The following is a 27,984-nucleotide window of genomic DNA, read 5'->3' as shown; positions in this document are numbered from 1 at the left end:
TTTATTTTATTTTTATATTATTTATTTATTCTTTGTTAGTTTGTTTTTGGAGTGTGGGTTTTGTTTTATTTTTTGATTTTTTTCTTTTTTTCGACCCACGGATTTATTCTTATTGCCCAGGCTTGAGTGCAATGGCGTGTTCTCAGCTTACTCAACCTCCGCCTCTTGGGTTTGGGTAATTGTGTCTCGGCCTCCCTCTGCCTCTTGAGCTTGGGCGATTGTTCCACCTCATCCGCCCTCCGCCTCTTGGGTTTGGGTAATTGTGTCTCGGCCTCCCTCTGCCTCTTGGGCTTGGGCGATTGTTCCACCTCATCTGCCCTCCGCCTCTTGGGTTTTGGTGATTGTTCCACCTCATCCACCCTCCACCTCTTGGGTTTGGGTGGTTTTTCCGCCTCAGCCTCCTGAGTAGCTAAGGGAGGAGTCTTCAGATTATCATCCACTGAGGGTGGAAGAGGAGAGGGTGGAAGAGGAGCAAGGAGACACTCCTTCAGATTATCATCCACTGAGGGTGGAAGAGGAGCAAGGAGACACTCCTTCAGATTATCATCCACTGAGGGTGGAAGAGGAGAGGGTGGAAGAGGAGCAAGGAGACACTCCTTCAGATTATCATCCACTGAGGGTGGAAGAGGAGCAAGGAGACACTCCTTCAGATTATCATCCACTGAGGGTGGAAGAGGAGAGGGTGGAAGAGGAGCAAGGAGACACTCCTTCAGATTATCATCCACTGAGGGTGGAAGAGGAGAGGGTGGAAGAGGAGCAAGGAGACATTCCTTCAGATTATCATCCACTGAGGGTGGAAGAGGAGCAAGGAGACACTCCTTCAGATTATCATCCACTGAGGGTGGAAGAGGAGAGGGTGGAAGAGGAGCAAGGAGACACTCCTTCAGATTATCATCCACTGAGGGTGGAAGAGGAGCAAGGAGACACTCCTTCAGATTATCATCCACTGAGGGTGGAAGAGGAGCAAGGAGACACTCCTTCAGATTATCATCCACTGAGGGTGGAAGAGGAGAGGGTGGAAGAGGAGCAAGGAGACACTCCTTCAGATTATCATCCACTGAGGGTGGAAGAGGAGAGGGTGGAAGAGGGATAAGGAGACACTCGTTCAGATTATCATCCACTGAGGGTGGAAGAGGAGAGGGTGGAAGAGGGATAAGGAGACACTCGTTCAGATTATCATCCACTGAGGGTGGAAGAGGAGAGTGTGGAAGAGGAGCAAGAGGACACTCCTTGATATTATCATCCACTGAGGGTGGAAGGGGACGAAGGAGACATTCGGGAGGTGTCTTGAGGCTCAGGGAGTTATCCGTTATAGAAGGTTGTTGAGTTGGAGGAGGTGGCTGGCGGCCCATCCTGTTTTTTAAAGTTTCAGCTGTGAGGTAGGGCCAGTAGGGCAATCCTGAAGAATGACGATGCTCCGCTGCCACCATTCTGACCTGTAGGGCCGAAGAAGGGAATGTTTTCACACATATTCATTTGATGGACAAAATTACTGCCACCAACACGGTCTGCACCTTCTGTTGCTGGTGATAGATTTTTGCACCTTTCCATCCTCCAGGTTTCAAAATAGCAGTATCAGTGTCATAATATCACCCTTCCACTGAGTACTGCTGACAGCTGGGGGGTAAAGAAAAGTCACTGGGACACACTTTTGTCTCCACATGCCACTGTGTCTGTCTGCAAATGTAGGCAGGCTGGGGTCCTGCCCCAGGGAAGACAGAGTCATAACAGAGTAATAAAGAAGCATGTTTGAGACACAGGAGTGTCTATGTCTATCCTCATTCCTCCCTCACAGCCATCACCAGAGCATGTTTCTTGCACCAGGTCAACAGACAGTAAGAGAGGAATGAAAAGCCCATTGTCCACACATGTTGCAGCTTCTTTTTGGAGAATGTTTTCCAGGCCTTTTATGTTCTGTCTCTGATTCTCAGAACTCTGCAAGGTCAGTGTGACCACCCTGCTCCAAATCTAAGAAAACAGAGGTTTCCAGAGGAAGGAGAAATTGTGCCCAGGGTCACACAGCTTGCAAGAGGCAGAGTGGAAGTTGATTCCAGCTCTGCCTGCAGGCCCCTCTCATTTCCCCTCTGTTTCCCTTCTTGACAAAGGATCTTCTTCACTCTGGAGGTGCCACCCATGAGAACAAAGAGCTCTGGAGAGATGTGGATTCCTGAAGAGCTGCAGGGGAACTGGGAGAGGGTTTTCTGACAGAACAATCTTACCTCAAGAAGTCAGTTAGGCATGGCTGTAATATTTCTTTTCACTCCCAGGTAATACCAAATTGTAAGTGCACTAGGACATAAAGAATACTTTTGTCCATGGAAAAATGAGGTGGGAATTCTAAACAAAGCAAGTTTTAAAACTGTGTTCCACTTCAAGTGTACAAGTCCCATCACGTGTAATCATAGGACTCGGCAGCTTTTGAAGGTACAGAGGCCACACAAGAACCAGCTTAGCTGAGCATCATTTAAGGCCTTCATTTGGAATTGTCCCTGTGGGTAATAAGTTACATTCACTCTTCACTAATTTACAGTCAGGGCCCATTTGCTATTACAAATATGGAACCTCTGACACTTTGAATATTAGATCAGGGGCCCCACTGGGTGGGGATGAAGGTGTTTTTGCACAACACGGTTACCAACAGGGATGGGACTGTGATGCTTGTAGGCAGCCTTTCTCTCTGCCATCTCCCTCTGCAGGGCTTGAGCACAGAGCTGTAGGGAGAAAAATGTATCCATGTCCTGACCTGGCAGACTATGTTCAAAAGCAAGGAAAACAAACAAACTTACCCGGTTGCAAAGAGGCTTTCTTGCAGGAGGGGGGATCTGAAAAAGCCAACACATGAGAAATTGAATGTTGAGAGAGTCTAAGAGCCGTGGCATCATCTGCATCAGCACTGAACTATCCTGCAACTGCGGGGAGGAAGCTCCTTACTTTGCATTTGTGGTAGTCCTCTGCCCGCCGCTGCAACTCTTGCGCACGTTGAAACATTTTCCTATGGATTACAATCACTTTCATCAGATAAAGCACCACTTTCAGGATGATTTTAAATAATCTGCCATGTTTCTGTTATCCTCACAACTGTACCCTTACACAATCTATCTCTACCTAGAAAACGTATTTCAGATGGCTATAAGAGTACAATCTGAGCCGGTCGCGGTGGCTGATGCCTGTAGTCCCAGCACTCTGGGAGGGCGAGGCGGATGGATCACGAGGTCAGGAGATTGAGACCATCCTGGCTAATAAGGTGAAACCCCATCTCTACTAAAAATACAAAAGATTAGCCGGGCGTGGTGGCAGGCACCTGTAATCCCAGCTACTCGGGAGGCTGAGGCAGGGGAATCACTTGAACCTGGGAGGCGGAGGTTGCAGTGAGCCAAGATCACGTCATTGCACTCCAGCCTGGGTGACACAGCGAGACTCCATCTCAGAAAAACAAAAACAAAAACAAAAACAAAAAAACTGTATGGTCTGATCCAAACTGTTGCTATATTGATTCCTCCTCTTGCTTACTGCCTGCTGACTTCTGAGATGATAGTTTCCTTCCCCATTCTCAGTATATCCCTAATTCATCCTTCATTGAGCATCTTTTATCATAAAGCTGTATTCTCTTTGTATTAATATCCTTACCGTGTTTCACAGGGCAGAAACAGCTGGGCTTATAAACAGGCATAGTCCTTTTGAAGGATGTGGTTGATCCTACAACACACTTTCCTAAGGATGACAACAACTCACCCCACCCCTAGAATGGCTGGTATGAACCGAGTTTCCACACAGTCTAGCTGGCAATGGGGTCAGGAGACGTTTTGCTGCTTCACATCTTTTGGTCACTGGTAAATATTAAGGTACTTTGTTTTCTGTTTTGTGAACTCTCTCTCTCTCTCTCTCTCTCTCTCTCTCTCGATATGTCTTCTGACCATTTGTTTCTATTTCTGCATTTACTGGGTCTAAACACTGTACAAAGGTTAAAAACAACACTCCAATGGGCGTTTCCCAAGAGGGTGGGGTTCAGTTTCTGAACTCACTTGTAGGTGTGTATTTCTTTCATATCCAATTTCCCATTTTCCTCTGCCTCTGATACCTGCCTCTCCTTTTCTGCATGCTCACATTCTTTCATGCTTAGTTTCCTCAGATTAGAAGGGAGAGAAATGCACACACATGATCCACCAGCCCGTGTGGGATTCCCTCTGCCCTTCTGGCATCTGAAGGCTGTGATTCAAAGATCCCCCCTGCAACCTTCCCACAAATGAACCAACTGATTCTCACAACCAAAGGGAGAATGGACACCTCCCATTGAGGGACAAAAAAAAGTCACACTCTGGCCTGCTGGCAAGTCACCTGTCATTTCCAGCTCATCTTCATACTTCCATAGTTAGTCCTATTCTTTAGTAAATATAAAGACTATTAAAAGCTTCTATGAGGTGCACTATGTGTGTCTCTGGGGTCAGTCTTGTGCTTGACACAGCGAAAGCTCATTTTAGTTCAGTGTGAAAAACCAGACCTCACCAATTCATCACAACTAACTCCATCAGAAGCAGAGGATTGCTCCTCATCTGACTCCTCCTGTGTGAGACCTGATTCTCCGTCAGAGGCTGATGCCGGAACTGAGACCATCAGCCATAGAGAGATCGTTCCAGAATATGGTGTCATTAACCCCGCAGTTCACTACTGCACTTTGCCATGATTCAGGACTGGAACTCTTGTCATCGACTTTAAAGATCCTGGTTGAGAGAAAAGGCAATCTGAATGCTGGGCGCATCTATTGAATTAGAAATGATCGGAATGGCTCCTAAGTCGGGTGTTATGTCCTGAAAATAGGTGACAATGGCAAACCATCCACCCTGGTGTTGACTGACTTTAACAAGGTTCAGTTCACAGAGATTGAGGGCAGAAAAAGGAAATGGCCTAAAAAGGGTAAGTTTGCTGTGTTGCCCTCACACCACTTGATTCATGGTCCTGATCCTAAGGATCTCACCTGATACTTGGTTTTATAGGAAGGATGTGTAAAATTCCCAGAACGCTAGGAAACAGGGACAAAAACACTTCAAAGAGAAAGTTCATGAACTTGTTTCTGACCACAGGGCATCCTTCAGCACATGCTGTCTGGAGTGGCCTCCAACAAGGAGTGTGTGGTGAGGTGCTGAGAATGCAATGGGAGCAGGGTCCTGTCCCCACGCTAAAGAAGCTCACAGTTTAATGCAAATGAGAAGCCAGTGAGGACATCACTACTCCTGCTGTGCACTTGGGAACTAGAAACACAAAACCTGACTCTGGAGGGAAGCTAAGGAAGCATTCTACTCTTGAGTTGACATAAGTGCATCTGAAGCTTCTGATCTCCGATGAGAACAATGGGGGACACCAAACAGAATATAAAACTCATGATTGAATACATCAAATTGCTAACATGGCAGTAAACAGACATGAGGTGAAGATGGAGAAGAAGGAAACCCAGGACGAAAGTCAGCCTCGCATTTGGAACCCATTTACCTGAGTTTCATTGCTGAATTCCAGAAGGAACTACTGAGATGCAAAGAAGCACAGCAGCTTTTGCACACATGCATGGGATTAGATGGAAAACAAGTGGATTGAGGGTCTGCCAATGAAAGCGACCCATACTGAAGTCCACTGGCTCTGGTTGAGACCCAGAAGAGTCATGCATCAGAATAAAGGTGGACAGAAAATACCCTGGCCTTTGTAGGGACTGAGCCTGCACCGACGACCTCAATTGCAGCCTGTATGGAGGACCCCTGACCATCCCCCAGAAGTAGACTCCCATCTCTTCTGCAGCAAGATAACATGCTACTAGGCCTCAATTCATTGCTAAATATTTTTTTAACAAGTATCTCACATTTAACAGAAAAAGATCAGTCATATGGCAGCAAAATACAATGTAATATGACCAAAACATGAAAGACTGTGAAAATGAATCTGGAGGTGACCCAAGGATTGAATTCAACAATCCAGGCTGGGTGCAGTGGCTCACACTGGGAGGCTGAGGTAGGCAGATCACCTGAGGTCGGCAGATCACCTGAGGTCAGGAGTTCAAGACTAGCCTGGCCAACATGGTGAACCCCTGTCTCTACTAAAAATACAAAAATCTGGCCGGGCACGGTGGCTCACGCCTGTAATCCCAGCACATTGGGAGGCCGAGGTGTGCGGATCATGATGTCAGGAGTTCTAGACCAGCTTGGCCAATATGGTGAAACCCCGCCTCTACTAAAAATACAAAAATTCTCCGGGCATGGTGGCATATGCCTGTAGTCCCAGCTACTCAAGAGGCTGAGGGATAAGAATCGCTTGAACCTGGGAGGTGGAGGTTGCAGTGAGCCAAGATCATGCCACTGCACTCTAGCCTGGGTGACAGAGTGAGACTCTGTCTCAAAAAAAAAAAAAAAAAAAAAAAAAATTGGCCAAATGTGCTGGCACACACCTGTAATCCAAGCTACTCGGGAAGCTGAGGCAGAATTGCTTCAAACTGGGAGCAGAGGTTGCAGTGAGCCAAGATTGCACCATAGCACTCCAGCCTGGGCGACAGAGCGAGACTCTATCTCAAAAAAAAAAAAAAAAAAAAAAAAAAGGCTGGCTGTGGTGGCTCACGCCTCTAATCCCAGCACTTTGGGAGGCTGAGGCAGGTGGATTACCTGAGGTCAGAAGTTCGAGACCAGCCTGGACAACATGGTGAAACCCCATCTCTAGTAAAAATACAAAAATTAGCTGGGCGTGGTGGTGGGCACCTGTAATCCCAGCTACTTGGGAGGCTGAGGCAGGAGAATTGCTTGAACCCAAAAGGCAGTGAGCTGAGATTGTGCCATTGCACTACAGCCTGGGCAACAACAGCAAAGCTCCATCTCAGGAAAAAAAAAAAAAAAAAAAAAAAAAAAAGACAGAGAAAGGAAAACCAATGCCAGTACTAGCAACTCCTCTTCCCCCGAAAAAATGACAAACAAGAATGTAGGAAGGGAAAGGAATTATACAGCTTAAACTAATGAAGCAGAAAGGACAAACTCAATTTTGTACCCACTGAATTTGCCACAAATATTGTAGAAAATATTCTCAAGGACTTTACAGTTGTCTACTTTGATTGGCACATGGTTCATACAACAGTATTTGTGTCAAGGCACATCTTACTGTTTTCTGGCGGTCTTCCTCTTTCCATTGATTTTGTCATGATGGTTGATTTTCGTTGTCACCTTCCTCTTATGGATTTTCGCTCTAAATTTTCTTTCCACATGTCTCCATGGAGTAATGACGTCTTTCAGGCCAATTTTATTTCCTGGAAAGGAAGAAACTCTTTTCTTTGTGTGCATACAAATGGACCTCAGCCCTTGGTGAGAGTGAGGAGAAGAGAAGGTGAGAAACCTGAGGAAAAGAAGCTGTTCTTTCCCTTTCCAGGGCAAACTCATTTCCACACTATGGGGACTCCAAGAGAGCCATACCTTCCTGTCTACGTCGTTTGGACCTCCAGGCTCTCTGCTGTACATCCGTGGATCCATCATGTCCATTTCGAGACCAGAAGATAGTCTTCAGGAAATACACCTAGGAAATAATAATATAAGAATGACGGCTGGGCACGGTGGCTCATGCGTATAATCCCAGTACTTTGGGAGGCCAAGGCAGGTGGATCACGGGGTCAGGAGTTCAAGACCAGCCTGGCCAAGATGGTGAAACCCCGTCTCTACTAAAAATACAAAAATTAGCTGGGCATGGCAGCGGGCGCCTGTAATCCGAGCTACTCGGGAGGCTGAGGCAGAGAACCGTTTGAAGCTGGGAGGCGGAGGTTGCAGTGAGCCGAGATCACACCACTGCACTCCAGCCTGAGCGACAGAATGAGACTCTGTCTCACACACACACACACACACACACACACACACACACACACAAGAATGACATGAGGCTGGCACGGTGGCTCACTCCTGTAATCCCAGCACTTTGGGAGGCCGAGGCAGGCGGATCACCTGAGGTCGGGAGTTTGAGACCAGCCTCACCAACATGGAGAAATGCTGTCTCTGCTAAAAATACAAAATTAGCCAGGCATGGTGGTGCATGCCTGTAATCCCAGCTAGTCAGGAGGCTGAGGCAGGAGAATCACGTGAACCCAGCAGGAAAAGGTTGTGGTGAGCTGAGATTGTGCCATTGCACTCCAACCTGGGCAACAAAATTGAAACTCTGTCTCAAAAAAAAAAAAAAATAGGCCAGGTGCGGTAGCTCACGCCTGTAATCCCAGCACTTTGGGAGGCCGAGGCGGGTGAATCACAAGGTCAAGAGATGGAGACCATCCTGGGCAACATGGTGAAACTCCATCTCTACTAAAAATACAAAAATTAGCTGAGCATGGTGATGCACGCCTGTAGTCCCAGCTACTCGGGAGGCTGAGGCAGGAGAACTGCTTGAACCCAGGAGGCAGAGGTTGCAGTGAGCCAAGATCCCACCACTGCACTCCAGCCTGGTGACAGAGTGAGACTCCGTCTCAAAAAAAAAAAAAAAAAATGACATGAATATACTTCACACAACTGAACTGTACACTTCAACATGGTTAGATGGTTACTATCATCTTATAAGTATTTTACCACAGGTTAACATGTTTCACAACTTGAAAAGGAAGTAATTACCTTCAGCTCTCTGAGTTCTAGAATTTGTAACATTTCACCCCCTGCTCCTTCCTGATCTGCACTGGAGCATCTTCCTTCTGTCCCTGCTCTACTCAGAGTTCACTTTCCCTTCCCTCACATCAGCTTCATTGAGGCTGGTTTGAACTTAACGCAAAACATTCTCACTAATGACTGAATTCCCACCAAGATTTCCATATTATCACAGTATGCTTTTAATCTTCTAAGATATTAAATATTTGTTCTCATCATAGCGAAAATGCAATGCAAATCCCATCTCAGATGTGGGTCAGATACCTATGAATCTCCTGAGGTAGTCATTGAAATGACTTTTTTCTTGAGATGGAGTGTCACTCTCAACCATGCTGAAGTGCAGTGGCGCTACCTTGGCTCACGGCAACCTCCACCTCCCAGATTCAAGCGATTCTTGTGCCTTGGCCTCCCAAGTAGCTGGGATTACAGGTGCCTGCTACCATGCCTGCCTACTTTTTGTCTTTTCAGTAGAGATGGGGTTTCACCATGTTGGCCCATCTGGTCTTGAACTCCTGACCTCAAGTGATCCATCTGCCTCAGCCTCCCAAAGTGCTGGGATTACAGGCATGAGCCACCACACCTGGCCTGAAATAGTATCTTTCAAATTCTTTGTAGAATTTGCTTTTTCCTGATTTCTGCACATAGGATAAAAAAAAAAAGTCATGTACTAGGATTTTGAGAGAAGCAATGGGTAATCTAAAAAGATGAAAAGAGCAACCACGTCAATCCCACAACTACTGCTAGATTTCATAGGAAAGGTAGCTGGCCCAGTTTGGAGCTAGGAGAAATGTTAAACATGAAGAAATGACAAGCAAAGAAATGCCATCATGCATGAATGCTTCATGGCACCCATGATGTCCCTGCTTAGGAGGTAATGGTATAGATGACTAGATGACAAGGACAAAGATGAGAGGTGCGAAGTTGTCCAAGTCCAACAGCTCAACTGAACTTTCCTAAATGGAATTGTTAAAAAGTGGTAAATTTAACAACTTCCCCTGGCTCAAGTGGTGGCTCACGCTTGTAATCCCAGCACTTTGGGAGGCTGAGGCGGGTGGATCATTTGAGGTCAGGTTTTGAGACTAGCCTGGCCAACATGGTAAAACCCCGACTCTACTAAAAATACAAAATTAGCTGGGCATGGTGGTGGGCACCTGTAATCCCAGCTACTTGAGAGGCTGAGGCAGGGGAATCGCTTGAAGCCAGGAGGTGGAGGTTGCAGTGAGCCGAGATCACACCATTATACTCCAGCCTGGGCAACAGAGGGAGACTCGTCTCGGGGGTGAGAAAAGAAAAAAAAAAGCTTCCTCCAATTTATACCGAAAATTCTCTGTTCAGGACTAAGTGGCATAGAGAATGTTAAATGTGCCTAGATATCTTCATAACTCATATATTTTCTGTTTTCTACATATCTTGAAAGGCAGTGCCAAATGACGTGTAATTATCTAGGTGGTGAAACTGAAACATACTTCCTCTTCCCTTGAATATAAAAAAGCATTGTGGTATTAGTACTTTTATCTTGGATCATTGTTCAGAAGGAGGTTCAGCCCCCAGACAACCACATTTTTACTGTCATGAATGGCAAGACAAAATGTAGAGCTCAACTTACCCAAAGGAAAAAAGGCTCAAAAGACAAATTATGGCACAACTTAGCAGCCAAATTCTTACCAAGTACAGACTTTTGACATACTGATCTCTCTCCGGTTGCAAGTGGGAACATGCACTTTGAATGATGTCATTCAAAATTACCCTGCCCAGACACACTTTTCATCGATTCTCTTGGAGGGCAGTTCTAAGAGATTCTCTGGGGCTTTCTCTGCATCATGAGACGCAGTGCTGTTCTGCCCTTCACCTTCCGGCAGTTTGTCACCTCGTCCCTATGACCTCAGAGGAACTTTGTCTCAGGCCAATTGTTTGTTCCTTGGCCTCTTTCATTTCCCCTAAAAATCATTTGCTGCCCCTCTAAATGGCCTACATCTCCATCTATCTCCCTCTCCCCTCAGAAGAGGGTGCTCTTTAAGCATCAACCATCCGGCCCTTCTAGCAGTCTCATTTTTCAGCTGGTTCCCATGTTTATGCCTGTTCTAGGTTTTTCTTTTCCTGTTAAGCTGTCTGTTGTCAGCTCATTTCTGCAGTGAATCTTCAGAGAGGAGATTGGAAGCTTTCCTTCCACCCATACGATAGAACTATAAAGCAGAAGAGTTTAGAAAGAATTTCCTATTTAAGTGACGAAACCTCATACTCCATTTGTGATAAATAGCACAAAGGTTAAAAAAACTTATTTTTGACCAAAAGCTCTGTTGACATTCTATTAAACAAACACCGACCTATTTAATTTTCATAATGTAAATGGCAGACATTTTCATAATTCTTATGCTAATAAATCATTTCCCTGATTGTTTGGGTAAAACCACATATTCATAATGAAGTCCAGAAATGTGAATTGTTTTATATAATTTATTCTTATTTGTGATTACAAGTATACCTCTACAGAAAGTTAGTATACTCACACAAAGGTAATTTGTGCAGAAGAGAATGGTAAATGTGTAAGGTCTCAGAAACCCAATAACGATAATTATCAAATTATCCAATTTTTGTGGAGATGGGGTTTTGCCATGTTGGCCAGGGTGGTCTCGAACTCCTCCACAAAAGTCAGTCTCACGATGACGATAGACAGCCAGAGTGTTGATAACCTGGAATAATAATAATTGAAATAATGAAAAGGTCAACGACACCGACAATATTTCACTCAGAAAGAATCATCCTTAGAAACCGTCAACCTCCTCCAAAAGGTAACCACATCCCTCAGACATCACCGTGGGATTCCACTGCTACAAAAAAGAACAGAAGTTACAAGTCTCATGTTTTTCAGATGGCTGGTAGTGTTTTTAGGCATCGCAAATGTGGGGTGCTGTCTTTCTTGGTATAAAGCAGGGATATCCAATCTTTTGACTTCCCTGCCTATATTAAAAGAAGCAAAGTTGTCTTGAGCCACACATAACATACACTAACACTAACAATAGCTGATGATCTAAAAAAAAAATTCTTTTTTTTTTTTTTTTGGAGACAGAGTTCCGCTCCACTCAGTCGCCCAGGCTGGAGTGCAGTGGTGCAATCTCGGCTCACTGCAACCTCCAGCTCCTGGGCTCAAGCCATTCTCCTCCCTCAGCCTCCCGAGTAGCTGAGATTACAGGTCTCTGCCACCATGCCCGACTAATTTTTGTATTTTTAGTAGAGATGAGGTTTCACCATGTTGGCCAGTCTGGCCTTGAACTCCTGACAGGCGATCTGCCTGCCTCGGCCTCCCAAAGTACTGGGATTACAGGTGTGAGCCACCGTGCCCAGCCATTTGTTTTTGTTTTTGTTTTTGTTTTGGTGTTTTGTTTTTGAGATGGGGTCTCACTCTGTCACCCAGGCTGGAGTGCAGTGGCGTGCTCTCGGCTCACTGCAACCTCTGCCTCTCAGGTTCAAGTGATTCTCCTGCCTCAGCCTCCTGAGTAGCTGGGAGTACAGGTGCCTGACAATGCACTCAGCAAATTTTTGTATTTTTTGTGGAGATGGGGTTTTGCCATGTTGGCCAGGGTGGTCTCGAACTCCTGACCTCAGGTAATCTGCCCGCCTCAGCCTCCCAAAGTGCTGGGATTACAGGCATGAGCCACTGTACCTGGCCAAAATCTCCTAATGTTTTAAGAAAGTTTACAAATTTGTGTTGAACTGCATTCAAAACTGTCCTGGGCCACATGCAGCCCGTCACTCATGGCTAAGACAAGCTAAGTATAAAGTAATTATCTTTTCTTTTTGTTTGGAGACAAAGTCTTGCTCTGTCACCCAGGCTAGATTGCAGTGGCATGATCTCAGCTCACTGCAACCTCCGCCTCCCGGGTTCAAGCGATTCTCCTGCCTCAGCTACTGAGTAACTGGGATTACAGGCGCCTGCCACCGCACTCGGCTAATTTTTGTATTTTTAGTACAAACAGGGTTTCACCATCTTGGCCAGGCTGGTCTCCAACTCCTGACCTCATGATCCACCTGCCTCGGCCTCCCAAAGTGCTGGGAATACAGGTGTGAGCCACTGCACCTGGCCAGTAGTTATCTTTTCTTTAAAGTTATTTACTTGTTTTTTAAATTGATGTATAACATTGGATGCATTTGTTATATATCACATGGTAAAAGAATCCCTCTAAATAATACTTCTCTCTTGGATTATATAAATCTTTGTCATTTAAGGCTCAGCATAAGTAAAAAAAAAAAAAAAATACAATGAAGAGATTACTTCATTCACAAATAAGTATCAAATTTTAGTGCTTAAAAATTAACAAGGTGGGCCGGGCGTGGTGGCTCACGCCTGCAATCCCAGCACTTTGGGAAGCCGAGGTGGGTGGACCACGAGATCAGGAGATTGAGACCACCCTAGCTAACACGGTGAAACCCACCTCTACTAAAATTACAAAAAATTAGCAGGGCATGGTGGCACGCGCCTATAGTTCCAGCTACTTGGGAGGCTGAGGCAGGAGAATCGCTTGAACCTGGGAAGCAGAGGTTGTGGTGAGCTGATATTGCCCCATTGCACTCCAGCCTGGGCAACAAGGGAGAAACTGTCTCAAATAAATAAATAAATAAATAAAATAATGTAGATCTTGAAAGGGGGTTGGTTTATGCTGGTGTATGTACTTTCCAAAGTTAGTAAACTTACACTTAAGGTTATATATTTTGGCCAGGCGCGGTGGCTCACGCCTGTAATCCCAGCACTGGGAGGCCGAGGCAGGCAGATCACGAGGTCAAGAGATGGAGACCATCCTGGCGAACATGGTGAAACCCCGTCTCTACTAAAAATACAAAAATTAGCCAGGCGTGGTGGTCTACTAAAAATACAAAAATTAGCCAGGCGTTGTAATCTGAGCTACTCAGGAGGCTGAGGCAGGACAATTGCTTGAACCCCGGAAGCGGAGGTTGCAGTGAGCCGAGATCTTGCCACTGCACTCCAGCCTGGGCGACAGAGTGAGACTCTGTCTAAAAAAAAAAAAAAAAAAGTCATCAAACCAGATGACACAAATCAAATGACATTTCACTTTGTTTTGGTCCATCTTGTTTGTTAGAGACAAGAGTGCAGCGGGGCCATCTCGGCTCACTGCAACGTCCAGCTCCTGGGCCCAAGCGATCCTCCCACCTCAGCCTCTCCAGTAACTGGGATAACAGGTAGGCACCACCATGCCCAACTAATCTTTTTTGGAATTCTTTGTAGAGATGGGGTTTCGCTATGATGCCCTGGCTACTCTTCAACTCCTGGACTCGAGTGATCTGCCCACCTCGGCCCCCTAAAGTGCTGGGATTACAGGCCTGAGCTGTGTAATTTCATGCCGCGTGACACAGCCCAGTAAAAAGGAAGAAACCCCGCGGGTCCAGCGTCTACTCACAGGGGTGGGATGATGGCTGATAAATCCCAGCAGGAGCCAAAAGAGGAGCCACCACCGCAGCCGCATGTCCTGGTCCTTTCAGGGCGCCCTGAGGTGGCCAGGACAGAGGTGGTGGCGGCTCAGGGCACGGGGGAAGGAAGGGGACGGGGACCGGGGCCGGATCTGAGTTGGGGAGGGGGAGGGGAGGGGGAGGGGAAGGGGAGGGGAAGGGGGGAAGTAAGGGAAGGGAAAGGAGGAGAAGGGGGCTGTTGGGCACCTGGAGGAGGTGGAGGAGGAGGACGAGGAGAAGAAGAAAGGGGTCTGGGAAAGGATCCGGGTCAAATTAAGTTCTCAAGCGCTGGTGGAAGGTTTAGCTACAGGTCACGGAGAAGATCAGGGAAGCAACAGGACACGCGGGGCAAGGGAGCGTGAGGCTTAGGAGCAATTAGAGGGAGACAAAAAGGTTCTGCTATCCACCAAACCTTCTTCGGTCTGGGCCCTCCCTTGGCAACCCTGGGGCTTTATACTCCCTCTCCACCAATCCCTGATGACCCCGGTGGTGCCTCACAATGGACAATGCCAAGTAGCGCCCGCATCATTCCAATGACCCCTCCCCCATCTCAGTCTCCCACACTCCTCGCAAGGACAGGTCCTCTCTGGAACCTTCACAAACCTGATTTCTGGTCCTCCCCAACCAGCTCCCTGTCCCTGCTTCTGGGCGCTCCTTCCTTCCTGAGCTCCCAGGGTTCCTCAAGGTCACTTTTGGCGACAAAACATAAAAAACAAATGATGGCAGGATGGCAGGAAGAACCTCATACCCAAGCAGGGTGCCAGGTTTTACAGCCTCCGCTCAGCCATTCATATCCTAAGCAACAAAACATCAGCAGGATGCGGAAGGTCCCGATAGTAAACCATCTCCATCACATCCATGTAGCCATCCGTCCATCAACCTGTATCTCAGGAACAAATGTAGATACATTCATTTTAAGCATGCATGGTACATTTACAAAAATTAACCTGACTTATTTTGTTCCAACAAATCTCAATATATTTGAGAGCAATCAAATCACACAGCATGTTTCTGATCATATAACTGTGCTAGAAGTCAATGATTAAAAGCTAATTCAAAATTATTATTTGCTTGGAAATTCAAAGTGCCCTTATAAGACATAAACATATGAAAGAATCCAAAATGAAACAAGATTGCCTTTCAACTCAATGATAAGATCGTAACATGGCAATAAAATGTCTCCCTCTGGCCTGGGAATTCCTCTTTGTGCCACAAGGTTGTGTGATCGCAAATCACCCCTAACCCACCTAGACATTTTAACATCCGAAACCGAGTGATGATGTCCTTATCTATATCATCTTACTGCCTGTGTGTGTGGACTTTAAATTCTGAACCCAAATGAGGGGGAGAAAACCAAGTTGACTTTCATGATTGACCTCTCAGGGATGTCCAAGGAATCTGTGCATTTCAAGAAACAAAGTTCATCAGCTTCTCTCCTAAGGTATTTGCCCACAATACCCAGAGGGCTTGGCAGCATCATGTGTGATGGGTGGGGAGCTCCAAGCAGGTGGGCAGGACCCAGGGGCCTGGTGACCAGGACAGACCCCCACTGTCCATCACCTTTCCTGGCCCTGTCCTCTGCTAAACTTCCCACAGGCCTTCTGCCCGATCACACAGAGTGTGTCCAAACTCTCTCAGGCCTCTGGCAGCTGAAAACCACTGCTTTAAATCCCTTTACCATTTACTATGACATAAGGTTATTGTAAACAGGAAATATTCTATTGATGCTACAAATGGAAAGCCAATGCCTTTACCATAAATAGAAAAACAACCCTAAGAAGCAAGCAAAACAAAAACAAAACAGGGGCTGGGTGTGGTGGCTCACGCCTGTAATCCCAGCACTTTGGGAGGCTGAGGTGGGCGGATCACAAGGTCAGGAGTTCCAGACCAGCCTGGCCAATATGGTGAAACCCTGTCTCTAATAAAATACAAAAATTAGCCGGGTGCGGTGGTGGGCGCCTGTAGTCCCACCTACTTGGGAGGCTGAGGCAGGAGAATAGTTTGAACCCGGGAGGCAGAGTCTGCAGTGAGCCGAGATTCCACCACTGCACTCCAGCCTAGGCGACAGAGCGAGACTCTGTCTCAAAAACAGCAACAACTACAAACAAACAAAAAACAGGGTTAACAAAAGTATGGAATTCAATTCTTTTTATATGCTGCAGCCATGTTCCGGCCCTAGATTTGGCTGGGCATGGTGGCTCACGCCTGTAATGCCAGCACTTTGGGAGGCTGAGGCAGGCGGATCACGAGGTTAGGAGTTTGAGACCAGCCTGACCAACATGGTGAAACCCCGTCTCTACTAAAAATACAAAAATTAACCAGGCATGGTGGCACACGCCTGTAATCCCAGCTACTCAGGAGGCTGAGGCAGGACAATCCCTTGGACCCGGGAGGCGGAGGTTGCAGTGAGCCGAGATCGTACCATTGCACTCCAGCCTGGGTGACAGAATGGAATGAGATTCTGTCTCAAAAAAAAAAAAAAAAAAAAAAAAAAAAAAAAGAAGCCCTAGATTTCGGTTGTGTTGGTTGTAAAAGGAGAGACCAAGTAAGTGGGGGTTGAAGTCAGATTAGAGCAAAAGTGAATGGCAGAGAGTAGTATAATGTCCATGAAGGGCTGCTAGAGTCACCGTGATCATAGCCCAAGCAGAGACAGGGAAAGGAAGATGTGAGCAGAGTTTGGGGTCTCGAACAATGGAGGTTATTCATGCAGCCCAGGGAAGGCTCCCCAAAGCCAGGATCAACCTCCCTTGCAGGCGGTCCCTCATGGAGGCATGGCCAGGCACCTTAGATTTGAGACCAGCTATGTTGCTGCTGACCAGCTGTGTGACCCTGGGCTGGTTTCCTTCCATACAATGGGAGTGCCAATGGCTGCAAGCATGCAAAGACCGTCTGAGGATAGGAGGAAGCAATCTGTTGAGCACCCGTGTACCTGAGTGTCATCACCTCCCAAGGGCATCCTTCGTTCCAGAGCTGGCACCTTGGAAGGCCCTTGGTCACTGAAGGCAGTGATGATGGTAACAGCAGTAAATCATCATTTACGGCTGATGAGGGAAGGCCAGGGGTAGGGCTCCTACGTCCTGGATAACAATGAGGGTCTGGGCACTCCTGGGGACAGCTGAGTGGTAGGACTCCTGGGTCCCCAGGGGGCAGGTCCATCTTCAGTGGCATTGGGCCTAGGCTGGGATGCTGAGTTATCCACTGGAGCATCAGCAGTACAGGCAGGCACAGACGCAGTGGATCCATCGGAGGTGGCAGGTGTAGGATCATCTGGTGAGCAAGTAGAGTCACCAAGCCTGGCTGACCACTACCCCCACTATCCCCACAGACGATGCCCTGTCCCTTGCCTCATGCTCCGGCAGGGTACAGGCTCGCACATGGGGCCTCATGGAGCATCTCTCTAAGACCTCTGTGCCCTGGTCATTGAATGGGCACTTGAGTCACCCAGGGCCATTGGAACAAAGAGGAAGAATCAGGCCCCACCATGTTTTGGGAGAGTGTTTAGCACAGGAAAATGCACAGAATACATGCACGACACTGGGGCACTGTCAGTGTGGGAGCAATAGTTTACAACCTCCAGCCCTAATCTGAGCACTCTCACCTGTGCAATCTGAAAGGAACAGGAGACTTGCAGGAAAAAGAGTGCCTGGATTTAACTTAAAGGAACTAAAATGTTGGAATTTTTACTCTTGATATCCTTCCAAATCAACTCTCTCAATGTTCCCATCCTCAAAACTATCATATGGGGTAACTGAGGCAGTCAGAGATTTACTGACTCAATGTCACTCAGTTGATTCTGAGTTCACTGCTGATTACATCTGACCAAACTGCTTTTTCTGAAGTCTACTCCATTTCATCATGCTGGTGATGATTTTGTGCAGCTCTGGGACAAACTCCACCTGGCTGATAAAGCAAATCTGCGGTGACTTAGTCCTCCTGTCATTTCCCATCAGTTCCCCACTCTCCTCCTCTGCCCCTCCACAGTCTCCCATGCAGGCTGACACCATATGACGGCCTTAATGGAGTCCACCGAGTATTTCAGGTTCTCTCCTGGGCCACTTGAAAGTGGATGTACACATGGGATTTGCTTTGACCCAAGAGATGTGAGTGGAAGTGAAGCGTGTCACCTCGAGGCAAAAGAGTTGGGAGCCATTGAGACTGGCCACCCTCTCCTTCATCTCTTAGAGCAGCTGACAGCTCCCATATGGAGGCTGCTCCTTTATTCTCGTGGCAGGATGAGGGCATGTGGGGCACAGGGCACAGGAGAGCCATGGAGGATGTGCAGCATGGGCAGGAAAAGAGCCTTCAGTGGTGTACATTTCCATCGTTTGGGGCTGTTTCTTACCTACAGTGATACCTAGCCCATCCTAGCAGGCATGCACCATCTACCCCACGCTCTGTGATGCAGACTAGCCTGCCGTCAGAACATGAACTGGTGGTCAGACACACGTAGGTTTCAGTTCCAGCTCTGCCTCTTATTGACTGTAACCTCAGGCTTAACTTTCAGTCTCTGAGCCTCAGTTTCAACTCTGTAAAATGAGGTGGCTATACCATCTCAGGTTGCAGAGAGAATTAAATGAAATATAAGTGCATGTAGAGCATTGAACCCAGGGCCTGGCACACACAGTGAGTACTCAATGTTAGCCATGTAGCTTCATGATGCATACTGATTGTCAATATTCAGACAATCCAGTAAAGTATTACCAAAAATAAAAGTAAACTTATTTGCATATGTATTCTTTCAATCTTTATTTTTAAACAGGGTAAAACTATGCATATTCTTTCATAGCCAGTGTTTTTCTCTTCATAGTATATTGTTAAAATAATTTTATCTTGGACCGGGTGCAGTGGCTCACACTTATAGTCCCAGCACTTTGGGAGGCCACGGTGGGCAGATTACGAGGTCAGGAGTTGACACGAGCCTGGCCAATATGGTGAAACCCCATCTCTACTAAGAATACAAAAATTAGCTGGGCATGATGGTGCACACCTGTAGTCCCAGCTACTCAGAGGCTGAGGCAGAGGAATTGCTTGAACCCGGGAGACGGAGGTTGCAGTGAGCCAAGATTGTGCCACTGCACTCCAGCCTGGGCGACAGAGTGAAACTCTGTCTCTCTCTCTCTCTCTCTGTGTGTGTGTGTGTGTGTGTGTGTGTGTGTGTGTGTGTGTGTGTGTGTATCTATATAAATCTCAAAAATAAAAGATCATTTTTGAGATTATCATTTTAAAAGACAAGATAATGTTCAACTTAATGACTAATTTAATTATTACTATTGGACTTTTTGTAGACTGCACAGAGCATTCAAAACAAATGAAGGAGAATAAAAAATATGTATTACATGTTGTAAAATAAATGTGATGTGGTTAATTCTTTTATTCAAAATTATAGAACATATATATGTACTATAGAATGTATTTCTTATTATGAGTCATGTTAAAAAGTAGTTTAGAAGCTGTTGATTTGAATTTCCTTTTCAAATTTTGCAGGATAATTTTTTTTTTTTTTTTGACAGAGTCTCGTTCTGTCGCACAGTCTGGAGTGCAATGGCGTGATCTCGGCCCACTAAAACCTCCACCTCCTGAATCTAAGCAATTCTCCTGTCTCAGCCTCCTGAGTAGCTGGGACTACAGGCTCACACCACCATGCCCGGCTAATTTTTGTATTTTTAGTAGGGACGAGGTTTTGCCGTATTGGTCAGGCTGGTCTCGAAGTCCTGGCCTCAGGTGATCCACCAGCCTCAGCCTCCCAAAATGCTGGGATTACAGGCATGAGTCACCACGCCCAGCCTAAACTTGGCAAGATAATAAATAACCTTTTTAACTGTCGTTGGGCACTTGTCTGGTTGTTTTTCTTTAGGTTACCATGCCAGCAATGATTCCTTTTGAGTTTCTGACAGAAGATAGTGGTTTTCATCCAAATAAGTCAACTACTCTACCCCATCCCTAAGCCACTTGTATGGAAAGAAAAAGAGGAAGAAGCCAGTACTGTGACTGCATAAGCTTCCCCCAGCATCACCCGCTATGAGATGTGTGGCAGCTGAGACCCGGGAACTGCTCAAGGGCACCAGGCCCCATCTCTCTGCACTCACTCACCTTCCTCAGGTACTCGCATGGGCATGTCACTGACTTTACGTGCTGCTGCAGCTCCTTGGTGAGCTGGCCCTGCTCATGGGACAGGAACTGTGGGGTCAGGACAATAGAGAGCTTCACCATTTGCAGAATGAGAACAGGGGTTCATCATGAGTGCCAATCTATTAGATAATTTTAAAAAAACGTGTTGAATGAGTGGAAAAACAAGGTGATGTTTCAGTCTATAGTGGTCAAGGGCTTCAGAAAAGGACAGAACCAAGTTCAAATTCCTGTACTTTGAATTTCTACTTCATGCCATGCAAAATTACTTTACCCCTTTTAACCTCAGTTTTCTTCTGTGTGAAACAGGAACAATAGTTTCATTCGTCATTCACTTGCTCTCAAGGTTTCACGAGATCATACCTATAAAACATCCAAGTCATTTAAATGTATCATCATTTCGGTCATAATTAGTGGGATCCATTTCACTATTATTGGATATACAGTTCTGTGCCTGAATCCTACAAAAAAAGAAAATGTTAAGTCTAAAAAGCATTAGTGATTTCTCATTTTTATATTACTAATCACAACCCTATTTAATCACACAAGGCCTTGTCCGTGGCAGGTGCTCAATAAACACTTGTCGAATCAATGCATGTGGGCTCCGGAGCCACACTGTTTAGATTCTATTCTGCCTCCACCACTTATCAGCTGTGTGATCTGGGTAAGATAATTCACCTCTTTGTGTCTGCACTTCCCTCTCCATAAACTATATATAATGAGAATCCTTAGCTCATTCAGTTGTGGTGAGGGGTGAATGATTTGGCACACAGGAGGGGCTTGTTAAACATTAGCTGTGATGATCTCCTTCCAAATCTTCATTTTCAGAGCCACAGATGAGGCCATAGTGCAACCAGGTGACCTTAGAGTGTAAGTACACATGATCGCCAGCTATGCTCTATCTCCACCATAGGTCCAAGACTGGGTAGTTCTGGCCTGGAGGTTTCTGCTGCATCTGCCTTCTCAGTGTTCACCTAAGGACTTTTGTATTTTCCTCCTCACATCCCCACAGATGGGGTTCAGGCTGCCGGACACAGCTGGGTGATGCCAGGGCAGTGGTCACCTGTGCCAGCCCCGTGAGGTAGCTGGAGGATCATTGTTCCTTCCTTCTCGGGCTCTGGGCAGATGCCAGGGCTGGAGTGACCCATGCCCTCAAGTTTCTTGCTTTGGTGGGCCACATTTTCCCTTGGCAAAGAGGGTAAAGGTCACAGGATGCCGGAGAGCTGTGACTTCTCTGTGCCCTGGGCCCAAACTATGAAGACCTGACACACTATGCTAAAAGTCCAAGGCTGGGTGCTCCCCAGAGCTTCTTGCCTCACCGCTTCTGCTGAGGGAGGAATGAATACTATGTTCTCCCAGAGCTTTGGGAGCTTGTAGCAAGCAGCCTCCCCAGCGCAAAATCTCTTGGAAACCTCTAACTGTGTCTGAAACATTAGTGCAAATGTTGCATCCTATTTCCCATATGTCCGCATGTTTTAGGAAAAAACCCTCAATTTCCTAAATATGCAAGAAAAATCGGTATTGTACGACAATGTGACTTTTTAAAAAACGTTATTTAAAAATCTTCCCCACCTCCTTTTCTGCCCTCCGAGACTGCCAAATACTTGTTGAACATATATTATTAAATGCCTACTACATGCCAGCCATGATTCATGGTCTTGGGGACACAGCAGAGAACGAACTGACAGGATTCCTCTCTTATGTAACTCACATTCTTATATGATAATGATAAGGGTTAACATTAATTAAGCTGTCACTACGTGTTAGTCACGGTGCAGTCATTCCCACACATTATTACACTTAAACCTGCTAGCAAGCTTGCAAGGTAGTTAGTTGTTTTTCCTTTAAAAACTGAGTCTCGGAATGATGAAGCACTCTGTCCAATGTCACACAGCTAGTAAGTGTGGAGACTTTGCATCCAATCAATGCCCGTCTCATTCTAAAGGCCATGTTATGTGTTCTCCAGCCCATGGAGAATAATTTTAACACAGTCAATGAAATTTCTACACAACAATGTTCTTGTCTCAAGTCCAAGAATGCCTCCTACACCTCCTATAATACTGGCTTTCTGGTGAGTAAAGATGCCATTCTCATGTGTAATCAGGTGGCAAATGGAGATATGACCAAAGTAACCATCTGCCTACACTCATAACCCTGTACACACTCTTCCTGTGTTGATTCAATTCAAGTACCCCTTTTGATCACTTAGCAAATCTGACCTTTAAAAGGGTTAAGGTTTTTATATCCATGTAAGTTTCTGTATTGCTTTGGAAGTCTCTGGTTAAATTAATACTCTTTTAATAGTGACCTGTGATTCTGTTTTGATCAAGTGTTTTCAAACTTGACGTCTTTAATGGGTTTCTCCAGTGTCAAAATCCTAAATCAAGTCTTTTTGGCTTAAAACTAACTTTGGGATTTTTTCAGGTGCATCCCTTGGGGAGTCCAAAGAATGTATCTCTCATCTTGTAGAGGTATTAAGTGATTCGATTTATTTGGTAGATTAAATGGGCAGGCATTGTCAAATGTGGCGATACTGCATGGGAGGGCACTGTCAAGTGAGGTGACATTAGATCTCATCTCAGTTATATTTATGGGTATGTTGTTGATATACGTGTTCCAAAAATTGCATACATTTATACAAATTTAATATGATTTGTAATTTTGATAGTTATGCTAAATATTTGCTAAAGTTATATTTGTACAAACATGTCATGAATGGCTGGGCACCGTCACTCATGCCTGTAATCCCAGCACTTTGGGAGACAAAGGCATGTGGATCACCTGAGGTCGGGAGTTCCAGACCAGCCTAATAGAGTGAAACCCTGTCTCCACTAAAAATACAAAAATTAGCCATGCCTGGTGGCACATGCCTGTAGTCTCAGCTACTCGGGAGGCTGAGACAGGAGAATTGCTTGAACTCAGGAGGCGGAGGTTGCAGTGAGCCAAGATCATGCCACTGCACTCCCGCCTGGGTGACAGAGGTAGAATCTATCTTAAAAAAAAAAAAAGTTATTAATTATTTCTGAAGATTGTATGAAATTTATAAAAGTCTGGTGGCCCTGATATGATGCTGTCAGTCATGATTCTGATTACTGTCTTAAAATGCTGCACATAAGTAATTAAATTTCCTTGTGAACTGGGAAGTTTCATCAGACTTTTATCATAACTATTGTTTCCATCATCCACAGTTACTGTTTTGAATTCTTCTCTAAAAATATTTGTAATTGGCAATAGTCCAAATTTTCTTTTGTTTTCTTTCCTGTTTTTGAGACACAGTCTGGCTCTGTCGCCTAAGCTGGAGTGCAGTGGTGGGATCTCGGCTCACTGCAAACTCCGCCTCCCGGGTTCACGCCATTCTCCTGCCTCAGCCTCCCAAGTAGCTGGGACTACAGGTGCCTGCCACCACGTCCAGCTAATTTTTTGTATTTTTAGTAGAGACAGGGTTTCACTGTGTTAGCCAGGATGGTCTCAATCTCCTGATCTCGTGATCTCCATGCCTCGGCCTCCCAAAGTGCTGGGATTACAGGTGTGAGCCACCGTGCTCAGCCTAATTTTTGCATTTTTAGTAGAGAGGAGGTTTCACCATGTTGGCCAGGGTGGTCTCGATCTCCTGACCTTGTAATCTGCCTGCCTCGGCCTCCCAAAGTGCTGGGATTACAGGCGTGAGCCACTGCAACTGACTTTTTTTCTTTTCCTTTTTTTTTTTTTTTTGAGACAGAGACTCACTCTGTCACCCAGGCTGGAGTGCAGTGGCATGATTTTGGCTCGCTGCAACCTCCACCTCCTGAGTTCAAACAATTATCCTGCCTCATCCTTCGGAGTACCTGGGATTACAGGTGCGTGCCACCGTGCCCGGCTCATTTTTGTATTCTTAGTAGAGACGGCATTTCGCCATGTTGGCCAGGCTGGTCTCAAACTCCTGGCCTCAACTGATCCACTCTCATTGGCCTTCCAAGGTGCTGGGATTATAGGCGTGAGCCACCACAACTGGCTCAGTAAATACATTTTTTATTATCAAAAAAGAGTAGTGTATGGTTGGCGTATTCTGTGTAGAATGTATTTTATTGATGTCTCCTATTTTTATAATTTCTGAGTTAAGTACTTTTTAATTAATGCTTTTTAGTTTTGGGCAGATTCAGTTGACTAAAGCACCTCATTTCTCAGATACATGAAATAAAATATTTGGCTTCTTTTCCAATTTCACACTGATGTTATTTTGTGAAAATCAGTGCTTTAAGATAAATCTTTATACGTTACGGTAAACATGAGAAACTTGATCTAATATTTAATATTTATTCAGTTCTACACTTTACTAACTTCTACACCAGCAGATTTAGACATTACGTAACCATCTCAAGAAGTTTCACTTGGATGTAATGCTTCACGCTTGTAATCCCAGCACTTTAGGAGGCTGAGGTGGGAGGACTGCTTAAGGCAAGGAGTCTGAGACCAGCCTGGGCAATACAGCAAGATCCCATCTCTATTTTAAAGAAAAGTTTCACTTTGGGAGGCCAAGGCGGGTGGATCACAAGGTCAGGAGATCGAGACCATCCTGGCTAACATAGTAAAACCCCATCTCTACTAAAAATATAAAAAATTAGCCGGGCGTGGCGGTGGGCGCCTGTAGTCCCAGCTACTCAGGAGGCTGAGGCAGAAGAATGGCGTGAACCCGGGAGGCAGAGCTTGCAGTGAGCTGAGATTGCGCCACTGCACTCCAGCCTGGGCGACAGAGTGACACTCCATCTCAGAAAAAAAAAAAAAAAAAGTTTCGGCAAATTCCATCTAAGAATTCCACCAGAGTTCTGTTGTCTCCAATGTCATCTTCCACAGATTTCAAGTTGTGAAGCCCTGAACTGTTAATTTATCTTGAGAATGTATATTTAAGCTTAATTTAAGACTATATACCTAAAAATTGAGCATATAATTTCTATAATTTGTTTCTGTAAGTTTCTGTAAGTCATAAGTATGTGGTTTCCAAGTGTATAATTTATCTGAATGTAATAGGCATTAATATATTTTACATTACTGGGACCATAGTACAGAAATTTCTAAATGGTTTGTAAAATAACTTGTTATTTGTGTTGTTGTAAAAGCAGTTAATACAATGGAAAAACTCGTAAGAAGAAGATACAGTTTAACATCAAAAAGTTCACCCAAGGTAATTATGAGTACTACCTGGCAAAACTTCACAGAAGCTGTGGTATCACTTTTATGATGGAAGAATAGTGTTTGCATTTTGTGTAAAAGTACTTGCGGCTGGGCGTGGTGGCTCACGTCCCAGTGCTTTGGGAGGCGAAGGCAGGTGGATCATCTGAGCCCAGGAGTTTGAGACCAGCCTAGGCAATGTGGCAAGAGCCTGTCTCTCCAAAACCTACAAAATTTAGCCAAGCATGGTGGTGTGAGCCTGTAGTCCCAGCTACTTGGGAGACTCACGCTGGAGGATCTCTCGAGCCCAGGAGGCAGAAGATGAATAAATAAATGGATGCAACTGAATGGGATGAGGTCTCTCTTGAAGGAGAGAGCAAAAGAGATTTAAATAGTAACAATTATAATAAGGCTGGGCGCAGTGGCTCACGCTTGTAATCCCAGAACTTTGGGAGGCCAAGGCAGGCGGATCGGTTGAGGTCAGGAGTTCAAGACCAGCATGGCCAACACGGTGAAACCCTGTCTCTATTAAAAATACAAAATTAGCCGGACATGGTAGTGCGTGCCTGTGGTCTCGGCTACTCAGGTGGCTGAGACAGGAGAATCGCTTGAACCTGGTAGGCACAGGTTGTAGTGAGCCGATAAATATAAAAAGTATTAGAGTACTAACAGAGGAAAGTTTCCACTGATCACCTTTTAGCTTTAAATAATGCAGAAGCATTTGCCCAGTTTACTTGTAATTAAAAATCATGCATCATTCACAATTTATATCTTTTTTGTTTGTACAAAAATGAACACAAGTTATTCTCTTTTATCTGTATTGTCATTGGTTTGGTGAGAGGGAATTAGGCCACTTGAGAGTTTGTGTGTGTTTACAATTTTCTGGCCAGGCACGGTGGCTCATGCCTGTAATCCCAGCACTTTGGGAGGCCAAGGCGGGCGGATCACTTGAGCTCAGGAGTTCGAGACCAAATTGGGCAACATGGTGAAACCCTATCTCTACGAAAAATGCAAAAATTAGCTGAGTGCCGTGGCTTGCACCTGTCCTCCCAGCTACTTGGGGGGCTGAGGCAGTAGGATCGCTCAAGCCCAGGAGGTGGAGGTTGCAGTGAGCCGAGATCACGCCACTGCACACCAGGAAGGGCAACAGAGCAAGACTCTGTCTTAAAAAAAAAAAAAAAAAGAAAGAAAAGAGAATTAACTTTGGTATTTCAGGTTGTATTTAAATGGAGACTTAACATGAACTATGTTCATAACAGTTGACCAAATTAAGTGTAGATCGTCTCTTTAATAAAGAGATCATCTGGAACTGCAATTTCTAACTCATACATCATTGCTACAAACCTTATTCCTTTACTGTTTCTCTTCCAAGGACCATCAGTCATCCTTTAAAATTCATTTGAAGCTCTGAAAAGATATTTTTTGTTACATGGGCAATTTACTTTTAGTACAGTAAAATGTTATGTGAATTTCTACAGTATGTTTGCCAAAATGAATTATATCTAGAATACGCTTAACAATATATTCTGGAGGCAGCTTTCATTTGAAATTAGGTTCATCTTCTGAGAGTATGAAAAAGTTAATGGGTTTTTGTGCCTGAAGATTTTGATGTTGCATTTGGCTACATTTAATCCACTTTCACCCATAAGTTTTAGCATCTAAAAAAATTAAATCACTGCTAATGCAATTAAAATGCATTATGAAATGCATTTCTCTCCAGGCTGGAGTGCAGTGGCACAATCTCGGCTCACTGCAAGCTCCGCCTCCCTGGTTCACACCATTCTCCTGCCTCAGCCTCCCTAGTAGCTGGGATTACATGTGCCCGCCACCACGCCCGGCTTTTTTTTTTTTTTTTAATGAGGCGGAGTCTCGCTCCGTTAACCAGGCTGGAGTGCAATGGCATGATCCTGGATCACTGCAACCTCTGCTTCCTGGGTTCAAGTGATTCTCCTGCGTTGCTGGGATGACAGACGTGCACCACAATGTCCGGTTAATTTTGTATTTTTAGTAGAGACATGGCTTCACCATACTGGCCAGGCTGGTCTTGAACTTCTGACCTCAGGTGATCCCACCTTGGCCTCCCAAAGTGCTGGGATTACAGGCATGAGCCACTGTGCCCAGCTTAAGATCTCTGTTTTAATGTTAATGCTGGTCAGTTGTGTCTGGATTCCAGAGGGAGGAAGGTAGAATGAGGCATGTTGACACCTCCCCTTCCCATCATGGCCTAAGCTGGTCTTTTCAGTTTACTTTGGAATGTCCTTGGTCAACAGGAAGGGTCCATTCAGTCGGATTGGGTGGCTTAGAATTTTATTTTTGGTTTACATCTCAATTATCACAGCAGCCGGGCGTGGTGGCTTCACAGCTGTAATCCCAGCACATTGGGAGGCTGAGGCAGGGGTATCACCTGAGGTCAGGAGTTCTAGACCAGCCTGACCAACATGGAGAAACCCCCCGTCTCTACTAAAAATACAAAATTACCCGGGCGTGGTGGTACATGCCTGTAATCCCAGCTACTCAGGAGGCTGAGGCAGGAGGATCGCTTGTACCTGGGAGGCGGAGGTTGTGGTGAGCTGAGATCGTGCCACTGCACTCCAGCCTGGGCAACAAGAGCGAAACT

General features: G+C 45.5%; 2 protein-coding genes across 9 annotated transcripts in view; both read right to left on the bottom strand.

The window, feature by feature from the left end:
- On the bottom strand, positions 1 to 20,585 carry LOC129394197 (nuclear pore complex-interacting protein family member B9-like). Of its 4 annotated transcripts, none has more exons than XM_063597513.1 (8): positions 20,497 to 20,585; positions 20,187 to 20,273; positions 11,144 to 11,326; positions 7,434 to 7,533; positions 7,126 to 7,270; positions 2,932 to 2,992; positions 2,787 to 2,822; positions 1 to 1,436 (listed from the first exon to the last, which is right to left on the bottom strand). In XM_063597513.1, exons 1-8 carry the CDS (start codon positions 20,551 to 20,553, stop codon positions 66 to 68), a joined length of 2,040 nt encoding a protein of 679 aa, XP_063453583.1. In that variant the 5' UTR covers positions 20,554 to 20,585; the 3' UTR covers positions 1 to 65. The 4 variants fall into 4 exon arrangements, with proteins under 4 accessions (XP_063453583.1, XP_063453584.1, XP_054955692.2 ...); XM_063597514.1 differs by lacking the exon at positions 20,497 to 20,585 and adding an exon at positions 14,700 to 14,785 and having other exon boundaries at positions 20,187 to 20,309; XM_055099717.2 differs by lacking the exon at positions 20,497 to 20,585 and having other exon boundaries at positions 20,187 to 20,314.
- Positions 19,220 to 27,984, bottom strand: part of LOC134729279 (serine/threonine-protein kinase SMG1-like) — a 39,516-nt gene continuing 30,751 nt past the window's right edge. For all 5 annotated transcript variants that reach the window (XM_063597492.1, XM_063597491.1, XM_063597490.1 and 2 more), the window contains one exon: positions 19,220 to 27,984. In XM_063597492.1, the coding sequence (XP_063453562.1) occupies positions 27,882 to 27,984 (103 nt within the window). In that variant the 3' untranslated portion in view covers positions 19,220 to 27,881.

The sequence above is a fragment of the Pan paniscus genome, chromosome 18 (genome assembly GCF_029289425.2).
Source record: "Pan paniscus chromosome 18, NHGRI_mPanPan1-v2.0_pri, whole genome shotgun sequence".
In the NCBI taxonomy this organism is placed as follows: Eukaryota; Metazoa; Chordata; class Mammalia; order Primates; family Hominidae; genus Pan; species Pan paniscus.
This window is presented reverse-complemented; position numbering and strand designations above follow the sequence as displayed.